Below are 22,640 nucleotides of genomic sequence, written 5' to 3' on the forward strand. Positions count from 1 at the left end.
CGTATACGCGGCGTTAACGCGGCGCTATGTGCAAAAAACACACAAAAAACGCCAGCGTTTACTCCGTGTGAATGCAGCCTTACAGTTCTTCTGAATTGAACCAGACCCAATAATGGCCTTTTTTTAAAAAAAAAATCCAACATGGCTGCCTCTACTTTGTATTAGTTTGGAGTATAACTTCTATTTTTCACGTTTGGCTTTTCACGTAGTCTATATATCCCACTAACAAGTGAATGCAGAATATGCTGTCGCACAACACAATCTGCATTTCTTACATTGCATACTATAGCATGCCACTTATACGTTATCCTATAGATCTGGAACATATGTATGACTGGTTACATGGTGTTTATATAACATATGGGAGCTGAAGCCGTCTTCTCTCAAGTTTGCAGTCTCAGATATAGAAATGAAAATATGAAATCTAGAATATGCAGCTGATGTATGGCGATGGCCATAGCGTAGGGGTAATCCAGACTGAAAATGTATGACCTATTCACCTGGTCTGACTGCTGGGGCTGTAACCGATTGTCACAGAAGACCATGGCTAGCGGGAGATTGAATAGGACTATGGTCAAGTAAGTGTTTCAGTGTGTTGGGGCCCACATAGCAAGCAGCAGCAAAAAAGAGCTGCGGGGAAAACTGCGGCAGCAATGCATTGCGGTTTTTCCAGCAGCGCTTTTCACAGAAAGTCTGTAGAGGTTACTTCTGTGGACTTTCTGCTTCCTCTAGACCTATAGGGAAACCGCCAGCATTTCCTTAGGTATAATTGACATGCTGCGATTTCCAAAATTGGAACGGTGTTACAAATCGCAGTAGGTCCTATGCACGTATTTTTCTGCAAGTTGTTGATAGGATTCGCTAGAATCCCATCCAGCTTGCAGTGACTCTAAAACACTTTTTTTTTCGCTGTGGCCAAAGCACGGTATTTACACCACGTGGGGCCCCGGCCTTAAAGATGGCTTCCAGGCTTATTATATGATAAGCTCTCTTTAGGATAAGTCATCAGCAGTGGTCCAATACCCAGGCCCCCCCACCAATCAGCAGGCACAGCACCATACATTGTACAGTGGCTGTATTTAGTATTGCAGCTCAGTCCCATTCACATGGATAGGACTGAGCTGTGAACAGGCCTCGTGAGTGATGGACAAGACATAACCTGACTTGTGAGGTGGAACCAGCGTCTCAAAGCTGTCACTTCAAACAGCTTATCCATGGGGTTCGGGGGTCCTGTTGATCTTCAATATGTGATCTATTATAAAGGATAGGACATCAATTAATAAACTTAGAATCCCCCTTTAAGCCTTTATTCAGCAAGGGTAATAATTTAGAAAGTATTACACAATTGGCTTCCTTTTTCCATTGTGCTCCATTGTTGCTTTGCATCAGTAATCCTTCATTTCCTAGATTTTTTTTATACGTATATTATGCAAAATATATGACATAAGTGTGTTTCCTAGGTTACCTCGTAATAGAATATGACATATAATAGGACCTTTCCGGCTGGGGTCATGACCTCTTCCTTTGGCGCCACACGACGCCGCCTTCTGCAATCTGTCCTTCTAATAGCTGCATAGTACAGATGACTTCTATTGGATTTGTTTTAATGTATAGAAGTAGATGCAATTATAATCGTCAATTAGATGTGACCTATAGGTAGGGAGAATGCATCTACTTATTAATTTAGTATTAAGAAATAGACGTATTTTACATATTAAACCAAGATGGACACATCGGCCATATGTATGTCTGCACACACCCTCATGTTACTATGACTATAAAGAATATATGTGTTGGATGGTCAGAAAGACCTCATAGGACTGTTATTCTCCCCCTGCATCCAGTACAAGGGCATGATATAAAATAGCCAAAACCTTGAGATGCTGTGCAGGTAGGGTGAAGGTGCAAGAGGTGCAGCCATGTCCTGATGCATAAGGGGACCAGAAGTCTCTCTGCCACATAAGTAGACACAAGATTATACATGGCATATGGTAGAAAAGGGGGCCTGGACATCAGGGTTGAAGAGACGCAGCAGCACATTGGGTGGTACAGGTGCTCACGTCGTCCAACAAGTATAGTGTGTGAATCCTATTGATTAGAATAGGACTTGAGCACAGTATTCACTGGGTGTCCTCTGGTTGCATTGGCCAATAGACAATGGATGCAGGGACATTTTTTGTTATGACCCTGTATGAACGGCAAATTTTAATTACAATAACAATGGTTAAAGGGGATGTACGTGCAGGAATAAAGCTTAGCAGTACATTCCCCGCACTGGTTAAACTTTGTTACTAACATACACCCGTTCTTCTGGAACCCCAGAGGGCAGCAGGGGAGACAGAAACTCTTGTTCCGTCTTATCTGCAGCTGCTCTGACTCTCACGGACGTCACCTACTCCCCTCTGCTCAGGAAGCAGGACCATTCAGTAGAGTGGAGTCTGTCATGGGACCGAGTTGGAGCATCAGCAAGGTAGGCAATGGAGTGGGAGTTCTGGCCTCCCCAGCTGCCCTCTGCAAAAGCAATAATGGGGCTTGGCGGGGTATATTAGTAGTAAAGTTTATCCAGTGGAGGGAATACACTAGTAAGTCTTATTACTCCCCAGATGAACCCTTTAAAGTGCGCTCCAACTTCACTGGCCACAGTGCTAGACTCAGGATCCTGAAATAAGAGCAGAAATTGAATTAGGACCAGTCACCGTGGAAGATAATACTACAGAATAGGATGTAACAAAAATCAGCATGGTCCTTCATCCTGGGGTTGCTCTACTATCCTAAGGCAGGAGAACTTGTTTTTTTTATGTTGTGTTGTTTGTACAGCTGGGAAACCTAACACAGGTTCACACTTTTAGGCTAAAGCTTCACGTAGACGAAAAGTCACCTGTAAAGTGAATGAGATTCTGGTTAATCCCATCCACACATTGCAGAAAAAAAATCCACTGCGTTTCGCTGCATGGGGATTTGGCCTTAATGAGTTGGGGCATCAACCAGTTTGATACGAAGTCTTCTTCTCAATGGTCTTCTTAGGAGACAGACCCTGCTGGTGTGATTGAAAAACCAGGATTTTCCCAATTATTGCTTGTCTGCAGTTGGGCCATGGGCCATATTCATTCTAAGGAAAGCAAGAGTGGCAAAATCTTGAATTGAAGTCCAAATTGGTTAAATAATTGAGCAAATTATGTAGATTAGATTTAGACTGAAAAAATGTTCATGCTTGCTCCAACATCAGCTAGGAGACAAATGGGTTAAGTAAAATTGGTTAAAAAAAACATAGACACATCCATTTTGTAGCCTACGATCCAGGGGAAATATTGGGGTAGATTTATTAAGATGGATGTTTTGTACACCAGTCTTAAGGTCGTAGGGCACAGCTCCTTTATGAAGAGTGTCGTCATATTTCAGGTGCACTCGCATGCTCCAGAATGGAGATCTACACCTGTTATAGTGAGTTACAACTCACACCCAAATATTATATCAGTGAACTATAAGAAATATGTTGGGACGAGGCGTCCCCATGCCCACCCCACCTACATTCGCACAATGGGACTGGCAAGTCGCAGGTTTGGCGCAAGAAAGGGCTGTGAACCAAATATGTACCACAATATCCCTCTATGCTAAAACTGGTGTAGGTTAAGGCCCCATGTAGCAAAAAAACGTGGAAACACATCATGTCTTTTTTTTCTATTGTTTTCTTCTGGGGAGGGATTGATACCTTCCCCCTACTATGTAACACGATGGATTCACACCACTCAGCTCACTCCAATGTGGAGAGATAAGTAAACTTCCAATTCTTTACCAACTTGGACTCCCATTGCCGATATTACTAAAATGGGTAGCGCAAGTCCTGCGATCTCGTAAGCTTCTAATAAAGGGGTGATCCAGTTGAGATGTCAGGACCCTCATTCTGATTTTACTACGTGGTGTCTTGGTGTCAATCACACGACCTTAGCACTCTGCATGTTCTTAGAGATGAATGTGCCGCTACATACTGTCCTATGAGGAGCTCTGCCAGTTTTTTATTATGTCCATAGTAGCCTTAGTTATTTTGTACACTTATTTATTCCATCGATAACAGGATAAGTTTCCATCAACATAATCTTCAAAAACAGAACATCTTCACTTTTATCTTAATAATACTTCTAATTTTTTCAAAGCCACCAGAAATTGACCCAACCGGGCCACCTACGGTAAGAATAGGAAACCGCAAGGATGCCATGTAACAATTGCTTACTAAATTTTGTCGTTTTCTTTTTAACTTTCATATACTGCGGATTTCCTTGTCATGTTTTTTTAACTTCTGCTTTTTTTTCTTCATGCATCTTGTTTACTTTCTGAGTCCCCTTTGAATGTGAACTTGCATCTGAAATGTTGACCTTTTTCGAAAAAAAATTTAAAACAAGTTATAACCTGTTATACTTGGTCAATGAAACATTTGCATGTGGCATGAGCTGGAGAGACATGGCATGTATTGTACAGTATTTGTTTATATGAGATTTAAGGGTTTGCGGTGTGATCGGTTCTTCCATTGGGATTGGTGGAAAGTGAGATCTCTAGAGTTAGCTACTAAAGACACGTCCTCTCATAGATCCAGTTTGCCTCTATGTATAATAAGTCCAAAGGTGCAAATTCGAAAACAGTTTCAAAAAGTTTTAATTAACTGGTACCCTGCACACAAATTCGGTAGCTTGCCCTAAGAGTGGTCCATACTATAAGCCAACTCCATTACGTAATTTGTTTTTTCTATGGAAGATTTTTTGGGTTTTCATTAACTAACGGGATACAAAAAGGACATTGTGGCCAGTATATACTGCCAATAGAGAAGTTCTTGCCCACTTGTATACTGCCACATGTTCTAAATTTGACTACTTATGTAGGATATGGCTACACGACCACTTTGGTCACGTTTCACGTGTCACATGTCACAATGATTACTTCTATTTCGTTGCAACTTTAATTCACTTTTTTTTTCTAAGTGGTAAAATTTTGGTAAATTGGGACTCTGAAACGTCACAGATCGCCTAGTAAAGCTGCAATGAGTTGAAACTTTGACTCACTCAAAAATCGCAAACAAATATTTTTCTATGGATGCTTCTGTGACACAACCAAAGTTGCCACGTAGCCTTAGTCTAAATTTTCTGTGGTGCCCATTTGGTGATATTTTGGCACAGTTTTTCCAGTTAGAAAAATGCTTTTGACAAAATTGCAGTGTAGGTCAGAATGTAGTGGCATAAGAGCCTTGTATATGCCTCAGTTGAATGGGTACAAACCCAGGGGACAGCCTCGGTGGACTGCGTATTTGTTGAATTTCTCCAGGTTGCAATATCTTAAGTAACTTGCACTACAGCACCATGAACATTTTGTGGAGCTGATTGTAAAATAATGGACAGTGCTGTACAGGCCAAACATTAAGGCCTCCTGCACGCGACCATCTACAGTGTATGGCCCATATATTGAAATGAATGGACAGAGCCACAGATATGGACAGGTATAGGACCTGCTCCATCTTTTGCTGCTCATCACTACGGCCCATACACACTTCCGTGAAAACTACGGCTGTGTGTATGGGCCCATAGACATAAATATGACCGTACTTTGATCCGATATTGTGAATCTTCAATTGCGGATCACGTACGGTTGTGGGCAGGAGTCCTGAAGCAGACCAAGTACAGATGTGCTTCACGAGTTGTAGTTTCTTTCTAATATCCATAGAACATAATTTTCTGTGGCCAACATTGGTTTTCCAATGGCAATAAGGCACCTTCCTATACCCATACATGGAAACTACAACCTGGCTTATAGCTGATGTAGGTTTCCCAGCTACAAATTACCCTGGAATACATTGGCCCAATAATTGGCCATATCTGCTCATGGGTACTCCCCCTATCACTGGTTTCCAGCAATTTTTTCAATACACTTGAGATGGTTTCCATCTACCCTTTTTGGCCCAAGCCCAATAGGAACTTCTGCTCATGAGACCTTGCTGCCTCCACATCCAGTGTGCTTTATCTTCTTCCTACTGGCACAATTTTTAATTTTTTTTTAATATTCATTGTTTTTGATTTTTTTTTTTTAAAGCCAATGCCAACTGAGCAAGGCCCCACTGGGGACCCAGCGGTAAGATGAGTGGTCCCAGAATGGTTTGACCTCTATTTCTCTTCACTTCACTCTCTCATTTCCTGCTGGCTTGCCTTCTCTGAAGGTCTTGAAGTGGGTCTTATGGCATTCATTCCATCCAGCTGAGATGTGCATGTGTGTGCTCCCGCAGCTGGAATCTAAGTTTGTCTTAGCATGCAGCTTTAGTGTAGCATATAGCAGGTGCCTCTGTGAGCGCCATGCCTACTAAAATATTACGCTGTGCTTTAATGAATGGAAAGGCTCGATAAAGTGTTAGACATTCTTTACCACTCCATTTGCTGCAGAACTATAACTCCCATCTGGTTGGGTTTGTGGTTCTGTTAGTGCTGTTGAAGGGTTGTCTACTCTAGATTTACTACAACTGCTTGGCATTATTACTGTGTGCCACCACCTCCTGTCTGTCTTGTGGACCGATATCTGCTCCCCATGCCCGTGACTTGATATACCCAATGCCTTACAGAGCTCAGAAGACAGCGCCCGAATCTCAATCACTTTCTTCCGACTCTTCAGAGTCATGCGACTTGTGAAACTTCTAAGCAGGGGTGAAGGGATCCGGACACTACTGTGGACATTTATAAAGTCCTTTCAGGTATGTAGTACCTATTTATCCAGGTTTCATTCTGAGACGAGGATAGACTAGACCCATTATACATACACATAGAGGCCAGTTTACGATGACCATGGGAACGCTTTATGCTAAATGGTTAGTATTCAGTTATTACTGATGTCAGATCACTGTAAAGTATAAGGTGGTGTTATTAAAGGGATTAGGTAACTAATGTGATCATTCATAAGCAAATTGTTGTCCGGTGAATTGTTGCAGTGGAATGAATCCTGGGCTCCAGATCATATGGCCATAATATAAACCTTACAATTTCCTTTACACTTCCTGTCACAATATAAAGGATTTCCAACAGAGAAATAAATGTTGGTGTAATATTTTGACAATCTTTTCTTATAGGCTTTACCTTATGTCGCCCTCCTTATCGCCATGCTGTTTTTCATCTATGCTGTGATCGGCATGCAGGTAATGCTCTTTGTATATTGGTGTAAAAGATTATAAAATCATAATGGTGGCCAACGATAAGAAGTTCCGCACATATAAATATAGCACACCTACCAGTAGCTACAATGGCCTAGATTTACTAATCCAGTCTAATAGAGATGAGCGAACAGTGTTCTATCGAACACATGTTCGATCGGATATCAGGGTGTTCGCCATGTTCGAATCGAATCGAACACCGCGTGGTAAAGTGCGCCAAAATTCGATTCCCCTCCCACCTTCCCTGGCGCCTTTTTTGCACCAATAACAGCGCAGGGGAGGTGGGACAGGAACTACGACACCGGGGGCATTGAAAAAAATTGGAAAAAGTCATTGGCTGCCGAAATCAGGTGACCTCCATTTTAGACGAATAGTGGATTTCAAATCCGGGTCATATGAGAATGTGAACTTTGTGACTATGAGACAGGGATAGCTGTACAGGCAGGGATAGCTAGGGATAACCTTTATTTAGGGGGGAATGTTATTAAAAATAACTTTTTGGGGCTCTATCGGGTGTGTAATTGTGATTTTTGTGAGATAAACTTTTTCCCATAGGGATGCATTGGCCAGCGCTGATTGGCCGAATTCCGTACTCTGGCCAATCAGTGCTGGCCAATGCATTCTATTAGCTTGATGAAGCAGAGTGTGCACAAGGGTTCAAGCGCACCCTCGGCTCTGATGTAGGAGAGCCGAGGGTGCACTTGAACCCTTGTGCACCCTCAGCTCTGCTACATCAGAGCCGAGGGTGCGCTTGAACCCTTGTGCACACTCTGCTTCATCAAGCTAATAGAATGCATTGGCCAGCGCTGATTGGCCAATGTATTCTATTAGCCTGATGAAGTAGAGCTGAATGTGTGTGCTAAGCACACACATTCAGCTCTACTTCATCGGGCTAATAGAATGCATTGGCCAGCGCTGATTGGCCAGAGTACGGAACTCGACCAATCAGCGCTGGCTCTGCTGGAGGAGGCGGAGTCTAAGATCGCTCCACACCAGTCTCCATTCAGGTCCGACCTTAGACTCCGCCTCCTCCGGCAGAGCCAGCGCTGATTGGCCGAAGGCTGGCCAATGCATTCCTATGCGAATGCAGAGACTTAGCAGTGCTGAGTCAGTTTTGCTCAACTACACATCTGATGCACACTCGGCACTGCTACATCAGATGTAGCAATCTGATGTAGCAGAGCCGAGGGTGCACTAGAACCCCTGTGCAAACTCAGTTCACGCTAATAGAATGCATTGGCCAGCGCTGATTGGCCAATGCATTCTATTAGCCCGATGAAGTAGAGCTGAATGTGTGTGTTAAGCACACACATTCAGCACTGCTTCATCACGCCAATACAATGCATTAGCCAGTGCTGATTGGCCAGAGTACGGAATTCGGCCAATCAGCGCTGGCTCTGCTGGAGGAGGCGGAGTCTAAGGTCGGACCTGAATGGAGACTGGTGTGGAGCGATCTTAGACTCCGCCTCCTCCAGCAGAGCCAGCGCTGATTGGCCGAATTCCGTACTCTGGCCAATCAGCGCTGGCCAATGCATTCTATTAGCCCGATGAAGTAGAGCTGAATGTGTGTGCTAAGCACACACATTCAGCACTGCTTCATCACGCCAATACAATGCATTAGCCAGTGCTGATTGGCCAGAGTACGGAATTCGGCCAATCAGCGCTGGCCAATGCATTCTATTAGCCCGATGAAGTAGAGCTGAATGTGTGTGCTAAGCACACACATTCAGCATTGCTTCATCACGCCAATACAATGCATTAGCCAGTGCTGATTGGCCGAATTCCGTACTCTGGCCAATCAGCGCTGGCTCTGCTGGAGGAGGCGGAGTCTAAGGTCGGACCTGAATGGAGACTGGTGTGGAGCGATCTTAGACTCCGCCTCCTCCAGCAGAGCCAGCGCTGATTGGCCGAATTCCGTACTCTGGCCAATCAGCGCTGGCCAATGCATTCTATTAGCCCGATGAAGTAGAGCTGAATGTGTGTGCTAAGCACACACATTCAGCACTGCTTCATCACGCCAATACAATGCATTAGCCAGTGCTGATTGGCCAGAGTACGGAATTCGGCCAATCAGCGCTGGCTCTGCTGGAGGAGGCGGAGTCTAAGGTCGGACCTGAATGGAGACTGGTGTGGAGCGATCTTAGACTCCGCCTCCTCCAGCAGAGCCAGCGCTGATTGGCCGAATTCCGTACTCTGGCCAATCAGCACTGGCTAATGCATTGTATTGGCGTGATGAAGCAGTGCTGAATGTGTGTGCTTAGCACACACATTCAGCTCTACTTCATCGGGCTAATAGAATGCATTGGCCAGCGCTGATTGGCCGAATTCCGTACTCTGGCCAATCAGCACTGGCTAATGCATTGTATTGGCGTGATGAAGCAGTGCTGAATGAGTGTGCTTAGCACACACATTCAGCTCTACTTCATCGGGCTAATAGAATGCATTGGCCAATCAGCGCTGGCCAATGCATTCTATTAGCGTGAACTGAGTTTGCACAGGGGTTCTAGTGCACCTTCGGCTCTGCTGCATCAGATTGCTACATCTGATGTAGCAGTGCCGAGTGTGCATCAGATGTGTAGTTGAGCAAAACTGACTCAGCACTGCTAAGTCTCTGCATTCGCATAGGAATGCATTGGCCAGCCTTCGGCCAATCAGCGCTGGCTCTGCCGGAGGAGGCGGAGTCTAAGGTCGGACCTGAATGGAGACTGGTGTGGAGCGATCTTAGACTCCGCCTCCTCCAGCAGAGCCAGCGCTGATTGGTCGAGTTCCGTACTCTGGCCAATCAGCACTGGCCAATGCATTTCTATGGGGAAAAGTTAGCTTGCGAAAATCACAAACTGACAGGGATTTCCATGAAATAAAGTGACTTTTATGCCCCCAGACATGCTTCCCCTGCTGTCCCAGTGTCATTCCAGGGTGTTGGTATCATTTCCTGGGGTGTCATAGTGGACTTGGTGACCCTCCAGACACGAATTTGGGTTTCCCCCTTAACGAGTTTATGTTCCCCATAGACTATAATGGGGTTCGAAACCCATTCGAACACTCGAACAGTGAGCGGCTGTTCGAATCGAATTTCGAACCTCGAACATTTTAGTGTTCGCTCATCTCTACAGTCTAATAGTCAGACTAGTCAATCTTTATCATAGATTTATCACAGTGACTGATGCTGGATGATACATTTTGTGCATCTTTAGACTGTCTACGTAAAGTTTATACCATCATGACTTTACTTTGGGCCAAAATATCATCACTAAAGTTCACTAAGCCACACCCCTTTCCTTCAAGCCACACCCTTTCTTTGTCTGCCATGCACCTTCGTGGAAAGGTAAAAAAAACAATAATTGTTTCTAAAACCATAAATTTGGTGCAAGTTATGTGTGCCTTTCCCAATGGGAAGTAGGTAGGAGTGGTTTTTTTCCTCTGTTTTTTTTCAGCTACAGGGGAAAAAAAGCGATATGAGCAATGGCGTAACTACCGTCATAGCAGCAGAGGCAGCTGCCACAGGGCCTGGGACATTGGGGGCCCGGTGACAGCCGCTACCGCTGCTATCATTATACTCGGGGGTCTTTTCGGACCCCCGAGTATAATGATTGGCGGACCGGGAGAGGTAAGAAACATAAAAAACATGTTACTTACCTCTCCACAATCCTGCCAGGCCTCCTTCCTGACGTCTCTGACGTCACATGAGCCCGGCCTGCGTCCCAGGTCGTGTGAAGTCTGACGTCATTGAACAAGGACAGCAGCGCAGAAGGCAGCCGAGAAGACCGCATAGGAGCCAGGGGACAGGTAAGTAACAGTAGTTTTTAATGTTTTTATTCCCCCAGGTCTCGATTATTATACTCTGGGGTCTGAAAAGACCCCAGAGTATAATAATTGTTTATGGGTGTCCACAGTGGGACATAGTACTGTGTGCAGGGGCCACTATGGGGGATAATACTGTGTGCAGGGGCCACTAAGGGACATAATACTGTGTTAAGGGGCTACTATGGGGCATAATAGAACGTGCAGAAATGTGTAGGATGGGGGTCATGTCAAAAGTTCGCCACCGGGCCCCGCCATTCCTAGTTACGCCGCTGGATATGAGCTTCCTTCAGATGGATTCTGCCTTGAAAAATCCTTAAAATTAATGGGAGGCGGAAAAATCACGCCCCATTGTGTGGAAAAAAATTAGTAAAATACCATTACGTAATTCCTGTAGAAGATTTTTTTAAGCCTGCAAAACCTCCATGTGAACATACCCTAAGGCTGAGGATCCGTATGGCAGAAAAGCAGCTTTTTTTGGTGCAGATTTTGCTTTTGTTTTTTTGAGCCAAAGCTAAGAATGGCCACAAAAGGAATGAGAAATATATAGGAAGCTCTTACACTTCAACCCACTCCTGACTTTGATTCAAAAAAATCGCAGCATAATCTGCCTTAAGCCATTCTATGATTCCACACACTCATTAGACTAATAACCGACTACACAAGAAGGCCCCATCATTGCTGCCTCATTACTTACAATGACCCATTCCATGTGTCTGGGTGTCTCATTCCTTCTGAGGAGACCACTAGACCCCTAATTACGGCTTTCAGTTTAATTGAGGCGACTGCTTGGTAAATTGAGTTACGTGTTCCTGGTGGGTGGTAATTATTACATGTCTTACTCTGCTGTATCGTTTCTTTATACTTTGTGTCTCCTGTATCTTCCCACCCCGTGATGCACAGTAATATATTTAGATGGCCTCATTGACGCATGACCAGGTGAAGCTGCAGAATGCCAAATTTTTCATGATTACAATTATTCCAGAAAATTGTTAAGTGATCTGGTAGAATTGCACAATATATAAGATTTTATTTAAAAAACTGATGAAATGATTAATTATTTTTATTCTATTATAGATTTATCAATATTGTATCATTGTATCATTGTATAATTAATATTGTATAATATTGTATTGTATAATATTGTATAATTATTTTCATAGGAATCAATTACTGGCCTATTACTAAATTACTAACTGTGCCTGACCATGACTGTAAGGGGGCATTCACACACAGTAACGCGGCGCTGATTCTGCCAGGATAACTCACGTAAGAATCAGCGCTGCAAAACAGAATCCCATTGACTTCAATAGGTTCCGTTTAACGCGCGTAACACATTGAAATCAATGGGAGGCTTTTTAACCCATTGATTTCAATGCGTTACGTGCGTTAAACTTAACCGATTGACGTCAATGGGATTCTGTTTTGCAGCGCTGATTCTTACGTTAGGTTTCGTTCCAGACTCAACGCCGCGTTACTCCATGTGAATGTCCCCTAAGAAGGTGTCAGAGCAGAAGTTGGAGTCAGGCTTTGTAAAGTAGTCTCAGTGTTGGTGCTTTGGCCTTGTGACTCCAAAGCCTTGAATAATACTGTCACGCAATGCCTCAGTAATACCCCTATGCAGTATTCAAATAATACTACAATGATGTGCCAACATAACACTGCCTCATATTTCCTACACAATTATTAACCAAATAACATCACCATACAGTACCTACATAATGAAGGGTGAATAGCAAAGTCCCAGCTAGCTTATTGGTTCAGTGCTTCACTCATCGTTTCGTCTTGGGATTGCAGTCCTTGTGGCTTCCTAAAAAATAGGGATCTTGCGCAAAGCTCCCTATATACTATAGAATTTTCATACGTGCAATGATTGGCTTTTATCCCTGGTGCAACACGCGTCGGGCCTTACAATTGTATAGCTGGTATGGCATTGTGTCTACATCTGTATTGTCATATGTACATTCGCTTATTTCTTCCCCTCCACCTGTGGTAAATGATTATAGTGTGTAGGCAATATGCCCTTACTTTGATGGTAACACTCAGGTTTTGTGCAGGAATTTTAGCATGTTGGTTATGTCTCTACACTGTCTACCAATAAGTATTTGGACCCCTGTGGTAGAATAGAAAAACAACATTTCTTCCTATCCTATAGTTGGTAGACCCCAGCAGATGCTTCCTTATGGATGGTATTGATGGACACAATACTCCCGGATACCTGGTGAAACTCCTGGTGTATGTGAGCCATCGGTTGGGTGCAGTTTCTCTGGCCAGCACTCGTCGGTCTCTATCTCCCAGTTTCGGGGGTCTGCCGACTCGGGGCACATTCTGACAATCACCATTTACCTTCCACTTTGTAATCACATAGGCCATTGTCGATTTTGTGTAATTCAGTTTGCTTGCTATGTCCCTTAAGGACCGACCATTTCTGTGGTACCTGACAAATACCCCTTTCTCTAAATCGGACAACTCTGCACTTTGTGGCATCTTGCATGTGACTAATGCCAATGCTGTTTCCTATTTAACGGCGGAAGGCGGGACGTACATCACAACCACAGATATCTTCATTTGCATGGGTGTCCAAATCCTTATTGGTAGACAGTGGCTTAGACTCTGTTTACACTTGACATTTTATTAGTGTAACTACCTGCTACCATGCTCATTTATTTAGGTATTACGGGTATTTTTGACTCTTCATGTCTTACTCCTATTATCTTTGCATATGTAATTTTTGTATTTTGTCAATTTATGTCAGTTTTGGATTAATAAATAGATATGTATTTTATAAGTGTGAGGGATTTTTCTTCCTGAGATTTTACATTTGTTTCTCCCATATCTCTATTCTCATTTGCTTCTTTTGTTGTAAACGTGGAATGAAGTACTAGGCATATGAAGGGTTATATCCTTGTCTCTTGCAGGTTTTTGGTAAAATTGCCATGAGGGATAACACCCAAATTAATAGGAACAACAACTTTCAGACATTTCCACAAGCAGTTCTGCTGTTATTCAGGTACCTGTAATACTTTTATATTACCAGATGTGTATATATATAATCAGTGAATGAACCTCAATGGAACTTATCTTAGTGAGTGACTCCATGTCATCTCCTGAAGGTGTGCCACCGGTGAGGCCTGGCAGGATATCATGCTGGCATGTTTACCGGGAAAGCGCTGTGACCCCGAATCTGATTACAACCCTGGAGAAGAGTACACGTGCGGGAGCAATTTTGCTATTGTCTATTTCATCACATTTTATATGCTGTGTGCATTCCTGGTAAGTGATGGGGAACAAATGTGGATGCTCAAAGATCTTAAAGGGATCCTATCACTCAGATGCAATTTTTTCTAGGTACCACGTCGGAATAGCCTTAAGAAAAGCTATTCTTCTCCTACCTTTTGTCGTCTTCTCCGCGCCACTGTTCACCTACAATCCCGGTTTTTCTTGGTTTGCAAATTAGCTCTCTCACAGCACTGGGGACGGGCCCCAGCGCTCAAACAGCACTGGGGGCGTCCCCAATGCTATGAGTGAACAATCTCCAGCCCCGCCTCCATCTTCGTCAGCAGCGTCCTCTTCTTCCGGCGCAAGTTTCCGAATTCTGGCCGCTTATAATACTGTGCAAGCGGCCATTTTTTCGTGGCCTGTGGGCATGCGCAATCTACTCTGCCCAAGGCCCGCTGCCCGCTGCTGACGAAGATGGAGGCGGCGCAGGAGAGAGTTCTCTCACAGCATTGGGGGCATCCCCTGTGCTGTTTGAGCGCTGGGGCCCGCACCCAGTGCTGAGAGAGAGCTAATTTGCATACCGAGTAAAAACGGGATTGTAGGCAAACGGCGGCGCAGAGAAGACGACGAAAGGTAGGAAACGAATAGCCTTTCTTAAGGCTATTCCGACATGGTACCTATAAAAAATTGTGTCTGAGTGATAGGATCCCTTTAAGTTGTAGTACGGAGGTCTTATTTTCTGTGTACCTGTGTTTTCATGAAAGTGCATGCTATACAGCATTTTTGTGTCCTTCAAAGAAACGGACAGCAACTGATCTGTTTTTTTAACATTGATGTCTATGTGAAAGGATGGTCATCTGTTTGCATCCATTTGTGTCAATTTTTTGCACCTGTTTTTTGAATCTGTTAAATGGATGTAGAAAAATATGACCTGAATAGAGCCTAAGCCTTCATACATGATGTCCTATCAATTTGTCTGCTGCTAATAATCACATTATGGCTGCAGCATATTTTGTATTTGTGTCTGAGGCTGTGAGCTTGTAACAAAAAACAGTCTGTCCCTTCTCTATTCAATACTGATACTTTTCTTCTATTCTGTCAGGAGTAACTTTACTAAAGCAAACAAATAGCTGAGAAAAGCCAAAGTGAACATACTATAGGAGATCCTGGAACACTGGACTATAAATACAGGGCAAATATACTCAGGCACGATGCAGCTAAAACAGAGGGGAAAAAATGAATCTATGAGCACACTCAAGAAAGCTACCGCTGCTGTCTGTGAATAATGTCCCATCTTTGATCATATAAGCAACTAGAAATAATTACAAGTACATAAAAGACTTTTTTTACATTGCAAAACATGAGATTTGCAGAATATTCAGTCCTCTGCACAGGACAAAAGTTTACAAACAATTGTAGAGTCTGTGAGGAGAATCAACCCCTCCTATCTGCATTCACTGTGTGAAGAGAGTAAAGACCCCCCCCCCTCCACACACTGTGATCCTGTCATGTTTATCTAATGTAACCATGAATGGACCTTGACGACTAGCAACAAGGATTATGGGTATAATGTTCCTCCTTAAGGAAAAACCACCTATTAGGTGTGTGGAGACTTATACAGCCATAGTCACTCCACTACAAGGGAACATGGGAGGAATATGCAAATCTGTCTCCTAAGATGTAAACAGGGAGACAGTGCCTCTGTTATGCTGCCCTCTATAGGAGGCACCCTGAACATCATGCCCGACTTTCCCAGAAGCCTTTACTGCATAATGTCGGATTTTTACCAAGTCAATTTCTCAGCTGCGGACGGCCGTTTCGGTCTGGTTGGACCTCGTCAGGGCAGCGTAGAGAGAACTGACTTGGTAGAAGTGAGAGGGTGAGAGACCAGATTATGGGGATAATGTTCCTCCTTAATGAGAAACCAGCTATTAGGTGTGTGGAGACTTATACAGCCATAATCTTATAATCATAATCTTTCTCTATTACCATTCTGTATAATATACAATGTGATCACTGTCTTCTTTCCATACCTATAGATCATCAACCTGTTTGTGGCTGTCATCATGGACAACTTTGACTACCTGACCCGTGACTGGTCTATACTGGGTCCTCATCACCTGGATGAATTTAAGAGGATATGGTCTGAATATGATCCAGAGGCCAAGTCAGTTTCTTTCTGCATTTCATTGTTATGTGCCTTATATGTGTAATAGAGCTCTGTGAGTATCAAGCCCTGGCCGTCATCATTGGGGAAAGTTTTGGCTAGATATATGCTTATCATGAATGTAAAATAACATGGCAGTCATTCACATTCAATTCTGTACAGAGCAGCTCATCTATTGCCCTTACCACTATGATGTCCAGTATAATCTGCAGGAAATCTGTTATAGAGCAGAGTAGATTGATATATAGCTGATATATATTCTTTTAAACAGAGGGACCAGGGGCGACCCCATTAGTGATTGACAGTCTATTAATATAGCTGTCAATGACTGAGTAGCGCCACTCCCTGGATGTAATCTGAACAAGCTACACAGCTCTTTCCACTCTATAACATGCAGCCCATAGAACTAGTTATCCAGGATGTATATAATGATAATCTATCCTTAGGATAGATCATCAGTTTGCGATCCATGGGGTCTGACCAGTTAATGAGACCACAGCGTTTGGATGAGAACTGCAGTCTCTTCACTGACTACCAAGCACATCACTGTACAAATCTTAGGGGCTACATCACTGTACATATGTTAGGGGCTACATCACTGTACATATCATAGGAGCTACATCACTGTACATATCATAGGGGCTACATCACTGTACATATGTTAAGGGCTACATCACTGTACATTAGTGATTGACAGTCTATTAATATAGCTGTCAATGACTGAGTAGCGCCACTCCCTGGATGTAATCTGAACAAGCTACACAGCTCTTTCCACTCTATAACATGCAGCCCATAGAACTAGTTATCCAGGATGTATATATTGATAATCTATCCTTAGGATAGATCATCAGTTTGCGATCCATGGGGTCTGACCAGTTAATGAGACCACAGCGTTTGGATGAGAACTGCAGTCTCTTCACTGACTACCAAGCACATCACTGTACATATCATAGGAAGTACATCACTGTACATATCTTAGGGGCTACATCACTGTACATATCATAGGAAGTACATCACTGTACATATCTTAGGGGCTGTGCTTGGTGTTGCAGCTCAGCCCCATTCACTTATGATGCCGTACTATTTGACTGATGAACATGGCGTCATGAGTACAGGAAAAGGCAGTAGCTGTCATGAGCGCCTTCGCTTCTTCTGACAGATAAGTGATAAATATACAAGCCACAAAAAACCCTTTCATAAGGTTTATAGACAGGGGCGGTCTTTATGATGCTCTATATGGTGTATATAACAAGCATCATCTTTTCACGTCATCATATCTGTGAAGATTAGGCACCATAATAAATATGTATCTCGTACAGTATATATAGATGGCCAAATATGTGTTAAAATATATCCAATTGTCAATGGTGACATTGCAGGTTCATAGTATCCTGCAGAGCATTGTCAGGTATATTGCCCTGTTTGGGTTGTGGTGTGTGCACCATTCATATACAGCCTCATACCACTGAAGATGGAACATATGGGAATAAATGGAGGTCAAGTCTAATCATGAGCCTGTGAAGAGACAGGTTACTAGACAGGATGGAAAGTCTGAACATTAAGTCAATAATTTTTCATAATGCAGGGGAAGAATAAAGCACTTGGACGTGGTCACGCTGCTTCGCCGCATTCAGCCACCTCTGGGCTTCGGAAAATTGTGCCCACACAGAGTCGCTTGTAAGGTAAGATAATAAAGCTGATAGACTGTAATAAAATAGTATTTGTTACAGGATATTGAGCTTTATCTCTCATCTGGCATACTATTGTAGTCGAGCTACATTGGCCAGTCTGTCTGTGTCTAGGCAGATAGATCACAAAAGCATCCACAAGTTGTCCTTAAAGTGTATCTCCACTTCTAAAACCAGTTTTCTTAAATGAATACTACTTGTCTATAGGAGAAACTGTGTAATATATCTTCTTAAAGAAATCCGTTTCCTTTTTATTAGGCTGGTCTCTTCTTCCTTATCTTTAAACAGACTGTTTATCTCTCAAGCATGCCAACCATCTTTAGCCTCACACACAGAAGTCTATGGAGAGTGGAGGGGGAGGAAGAAACTGCTGCAGATTTATTGCCTCATTCCTTGCAGTGGTAGAATTTTATCTCAAAGTAACTGTCAAGATTGCGTTCAGCTGCTATTCCTTTAACATTACCGTGCCAACCTGAGACACTTCTGCAATGTCAGTAATTCTTTGGGCTTATCCAATTAGCAGCTGAGGAGGTCCATATAAACCCTATTCCTACTGAACCAGGTCCCTGCTCATTTAGTTTGTACTGCTGATTCTGCCTTGGCCGTGACCTATTGGAACTGAACTTTAACTTTATACTGGATCATGGTACTTACCATTGGCCTGAACATTTATTCTCCTGATTCTGACCTACCCTGTAAGTTCATTGTGGGATCTGGTTTTTACATCAGTTTGTGGAGTATTATTTATTGTACAGTTTGTGCTCTCTGTTATCAGCCAGATCCTACTATTTTCAGATATTTGCTCCAGAAACTCTACCATAACAGTAGCAGTTATAGTTATTTGTGTGCCCTGTCCAGCAGCCTCTTCCTCCTCCCCTCTTCACTCTCCATAGATTTCTATGTAAAAAGATGTTCAGTTTACTCAGTGGGGAAAGAAACATAATTCCTTAAAAATATATCTTTATATATGTGTTAGATATGTATATTTTATATATTTTACATTAACCTATACTATATATGAAAAGATGTTTTATAATTGGAGGTACGGTTCAAAGAAGTAACGTAATGCGTGATAAATGTAGTGACTGACCGTCACCAGTCCGCGAACTGCCAACTGGGGGTTGCACAATGCTTACTGACTGATTTGGTGACATGCAGGGCAGTGAAAAGCAGGCCTATAATCCTACTGACTGACATACTGGTTGGCTAAGAGCAGGGTTATATGCAGGGAGCGCCACCGACTGGGCCAGTAAGAGGAAGGAACACTCAGCGCCCACTGTCGTACTGCCCTCTGCTGTCTGTATCGAGAATAAATTGATCTGAAGAAAGCTTTTGAACATGAAGCCCTTTTCGTGTCAGCTGATTTTTGTCAGAGTGAATATTATTTTGGTGTTGTGCATATATTAACAATAAATTGTGTTTCCTTCTGCAGAGGCTGGTGGCCATGAATATGCCCCTGAATAGTGATGGCACAGTGATGTTTAATGCCACCTTGTTTGCTTTGGTTAGAACTGCCCTGAAAATCAAAACAGAGGGTATGTGTATACATTATCTGTCTATGTATTTGCCCCTTATCTATCTGTTATTATCTATACATATAAATTTACCACAATTAGTTATTATCTATACGTATAATTTTCTCATACAATCCTTATACATATTACTATCCCCTCCCATGTGATCTTGCTGTAGCCTTCTGTAAATGTCTTGTCCCATCCTGCAGGTAATCTAGAGCAAGCCAATGAGGAACTCAGAGCTGTCATTAAGAAAATTTGGAAGAAAACGAGTATGAAGCTTCTGGACCAAGTAGTGCCTCCTGCAGGCGGTCAGTGCAAAACGCTTAATCCCTGCACTTGTCACACACAGTTCTCGTATTGCACAGTTTACACACCTAGTGTGACCTGTTACTGGAGCCTCACTGCATATTATTGTGGAGTTAATATAATCATTTACCATCATGTGTCTTCTTCACAATATCACCAGACACTAGCGTATAGCCTGTAGTATTTCCAGAGGCACATTCTCAATTCTGGCTGCTACTGGAAACAGCCAGCAAGCTTGTTGACAGATATCCTTGGTCACAGTTCTCATATGTTACATTGCATTGTAGGAGAGTTCATTTTTCCAACATTAGATTACTGTATAGAGTCTTCTGTGATGGCTACACATCCCTAGATGCGGATCAATGGAGCCCTGCAACAATACTGGACGAGCAAGGCATGCTGGGATTATAGCCTGCAGAATTCAGAATGACTTATTATACATGATATCATTTAGGGTGACTAAGATGGTGTTCTTAGATACATTTAATATTTAGAGGAAATCCCACCCTAGGCATGAAAATCCTATGGTGAATAGTATGCAGAGAAATATCAGGCTGGTGACCTAGCATCCCATGTTATCATTGAAGGGGCTCTCAATTCTATAAAATGTCAAAATCCTTTTCTCTTTAGTTCTAGAACTTGATCAGATCGAGTTATCATGTTGGCCTATTCCAAATGTGTTCCCATGTGATTCTGTTATCTATCGAATGACAGTCCAATAACATATAGGTCTCTGTGCCTTTGTTCCTCCTTGCTCTATTCATAAATGTCCAAAAGATGAGGCTCCCCTATACCGTGTTTAACTAACGCATTCCTCATTGCTTTGTGAGTTGGGATGGACAGCCGCCATTTTCAAGATGGGAATATCCCTTTAAGGCCCTTCTACACAAGACAAACTCATGAACACTTGTTCCCTACTATTGGCCCCTGTAAACCGTGCAACAACCTTCCAACTAGCAAACACCTGATGTAGAAAGAAATAGGTATGAATTTCTTGTTAGGATAGAATTTCTAAACTTTATGGAATGGAGAGCCCCTTGAGGGGTAATTAGAGGGTTAATAAGAGGTTTTGGGTACTGTGGTCCTTCTCTGTTCACTCTCCACCATGAGATTCCCTTTTGTCCCCATGTTACCAGCATTGCCAGACCAAATCCAGGACTGAACCTAGTGCAGAGAACATTTCGGATATCGTAGTATATAATACATTACAGTGTATATTTCTCTACATGCTTATCTATGGATATGTCGTGTGCACTTACATCACAGGACATGGCACCATCATTCACATGATATGAATGTAATATACATGATATAACATAAACATTTACAATAAATCAGGAAATAATTGATGATTTAAAAGCAGACATGGCAGATTGATAGCCGTGTCCATGTGAAGGAGATGCCCGGAGCTATAGAGGAGGGGGCTTGTATTGTGTCTTGTGATAGAACGGCTCCTTGTTACCATCTGCTTCCTGTATGATGATGTAAACCGGAGGGATCGGCACAAAGTCCACATCACGATGCGATAACCTACAATACCTCTGATCTAGGGCTCTCATGTTTCTCACTAGTTAATATTGTATTTGTTTTAGATATTTCTATGTGTGAATTGTATTTTCTCACTACAGATGTTACTATTGAATAGTGCTGTGATAATGATTGAATATGTTTTGTGCTTTTGTGTGTCTTCTTTACAGTGATCCACAGCTGGGCTGAGTGACAGGGGACATATATTCTCCATAGTTTATTATCACCTGTCAGTCACATCACATGGTTATGTTTGCTCTTCCTTGTTTTGTATCTCATTGTGTGAATACGACTCTATTCACATTATTGAGTTCACTGACGAGTGCTGTCAGAAACACTGCTCTTTTTTTCAGACCTAATTCTCCCAGGGCCGTTATAACTTACGCAAGTTTTCTGGCTGAGTTTTAATGGGAATCTATACATAGGTCTGCAATTAGTTTGTGAAGCGCTCGGATCCTCATCATAAATCCGTTGTGCCTGCGCCAGTCAGGATCTTTATCAAGATTGGTGTCTCAAACACATGCCCTACTGTGTGAGTCTTCTATCAGAGGTGTAGAATGGGAAGATTTCTATATGTATACCTCTGACACAAGACTCTGACTTATTGTATACTACAGTGGTATAAATCAGCCATTGGCATTGCCCCATTGTATAAGAGGTACAAATAAATTTGTACTGATGCATATCACCCTGATAGAGACCAAAGCAACACTCTTTTAGGCTTTGTCAACAACTGAGCCCTATGGATACATAGGACTGATATACCATCAATTTTTCCTGGTGTGTATGCAACATGTAGGAATCAGACACAGTGTGCACCCAGCCATTGCTGTACAGATGCAGCAGAGCTGAAACCGTCTTCGATTTAGTTTTGTATAGTGATAGCTAACTCTGTGTAAAAGCGTAGAGTACACACATAAGACACTCTGCCAATGACAATCTGGGCTCTGCTACATCATTGTATGTTTCAAACAGGATACAGATATTATTTAATCTAGGGGGATTTCAAAGGGTTCTTTCAGCACATGAACATACTCAGAGCCACTTCGGAGCAGCTGTCCTCCAAGTAAATAGCTGATTTTGCCTCCACCATAGAATAAGTCTAGTATTAGATGCAGACATTGAAATAAAGGTGAGGTGACACATCCTCTGTAATTGTCATGGGATGTAGGAGTCTATTCTGAGACCACAGACAGATGTTGAATGAGAAAAATATCAGAAAGTAATAAATTATGCAAGGA

The 22,640-nt window shown here is 42.7% G+C and overlaps 1 protein-coding gene across 9 annotated transcripts in view; it reads left to right on the forward strand.

The window, feature by feature from the left end:
* CACNA1D (calcium voltage-gated channel subunit alpha1 D) overlaps positions 1-22,640 on the forward strand; it is a 252,174-nt gene that overhangs the window by 192,126 nt on the left and 37,408 nt on the right. For 6 of the 9 annotated variants that reach the window (XM_075287149.1, XM_075287141.1, XM_075287143.1 and 3 more), the window contains 10 exons: positions 4,152-4,184; positions 6,073-6,111; positions 6,593-6,721; positions 7,094-7,159; positions 13,894-13,985; positions 14,089-14,248; positions 16,234-16,361; positions 17,947-18,043; positions 19,482-19,584; positions 19,773-19,874. In XM_075287149.1, the coding sequence (XP_075143250.1) occupies positions 4,152-4,184; positions 6,073-6,111; positions 6,593-6,721; positions 7,094-7,159; positions 13,894-13,985; positions 14,089-14,248; positions 16,234-16,361; positions 17,947-18,043; positions 19,482-19,584; positions 19,773-19,874 (949 nt within the window). The remainder of the gene's footprint in view (positions 1-4,151; positions 4,185-6,072; positions 6,112-6,592; positions 6,722-7,093; positions 7,160-13,893; positions 13,986-14,088; positions 14,249-16,233; positions 16,362-17,946; positions 18,044-19,481; positions 19,585-19,772; positions 19,875-22,640) is intronic. The other 3 variants (XM_075287145.1, XM_075287146.1, XM_075287144.1) reach the window with 2 other exon arrangements.

This window comes from Leptodactylus fuscus, chromosome 9, assembly GCF_031893055.1.
Source record: "Leptodactylus fuscus isolate aLepFus1 chromosome 9, aLepFus1.hap2, whole genome shotgun sequence".
Lineage (NCBI taxonomy): Eukaryota > Metazoa > Chordata > Amphibia > Anura > Leptodactylidae > Leptodactylus > Leptodactylus fuscus.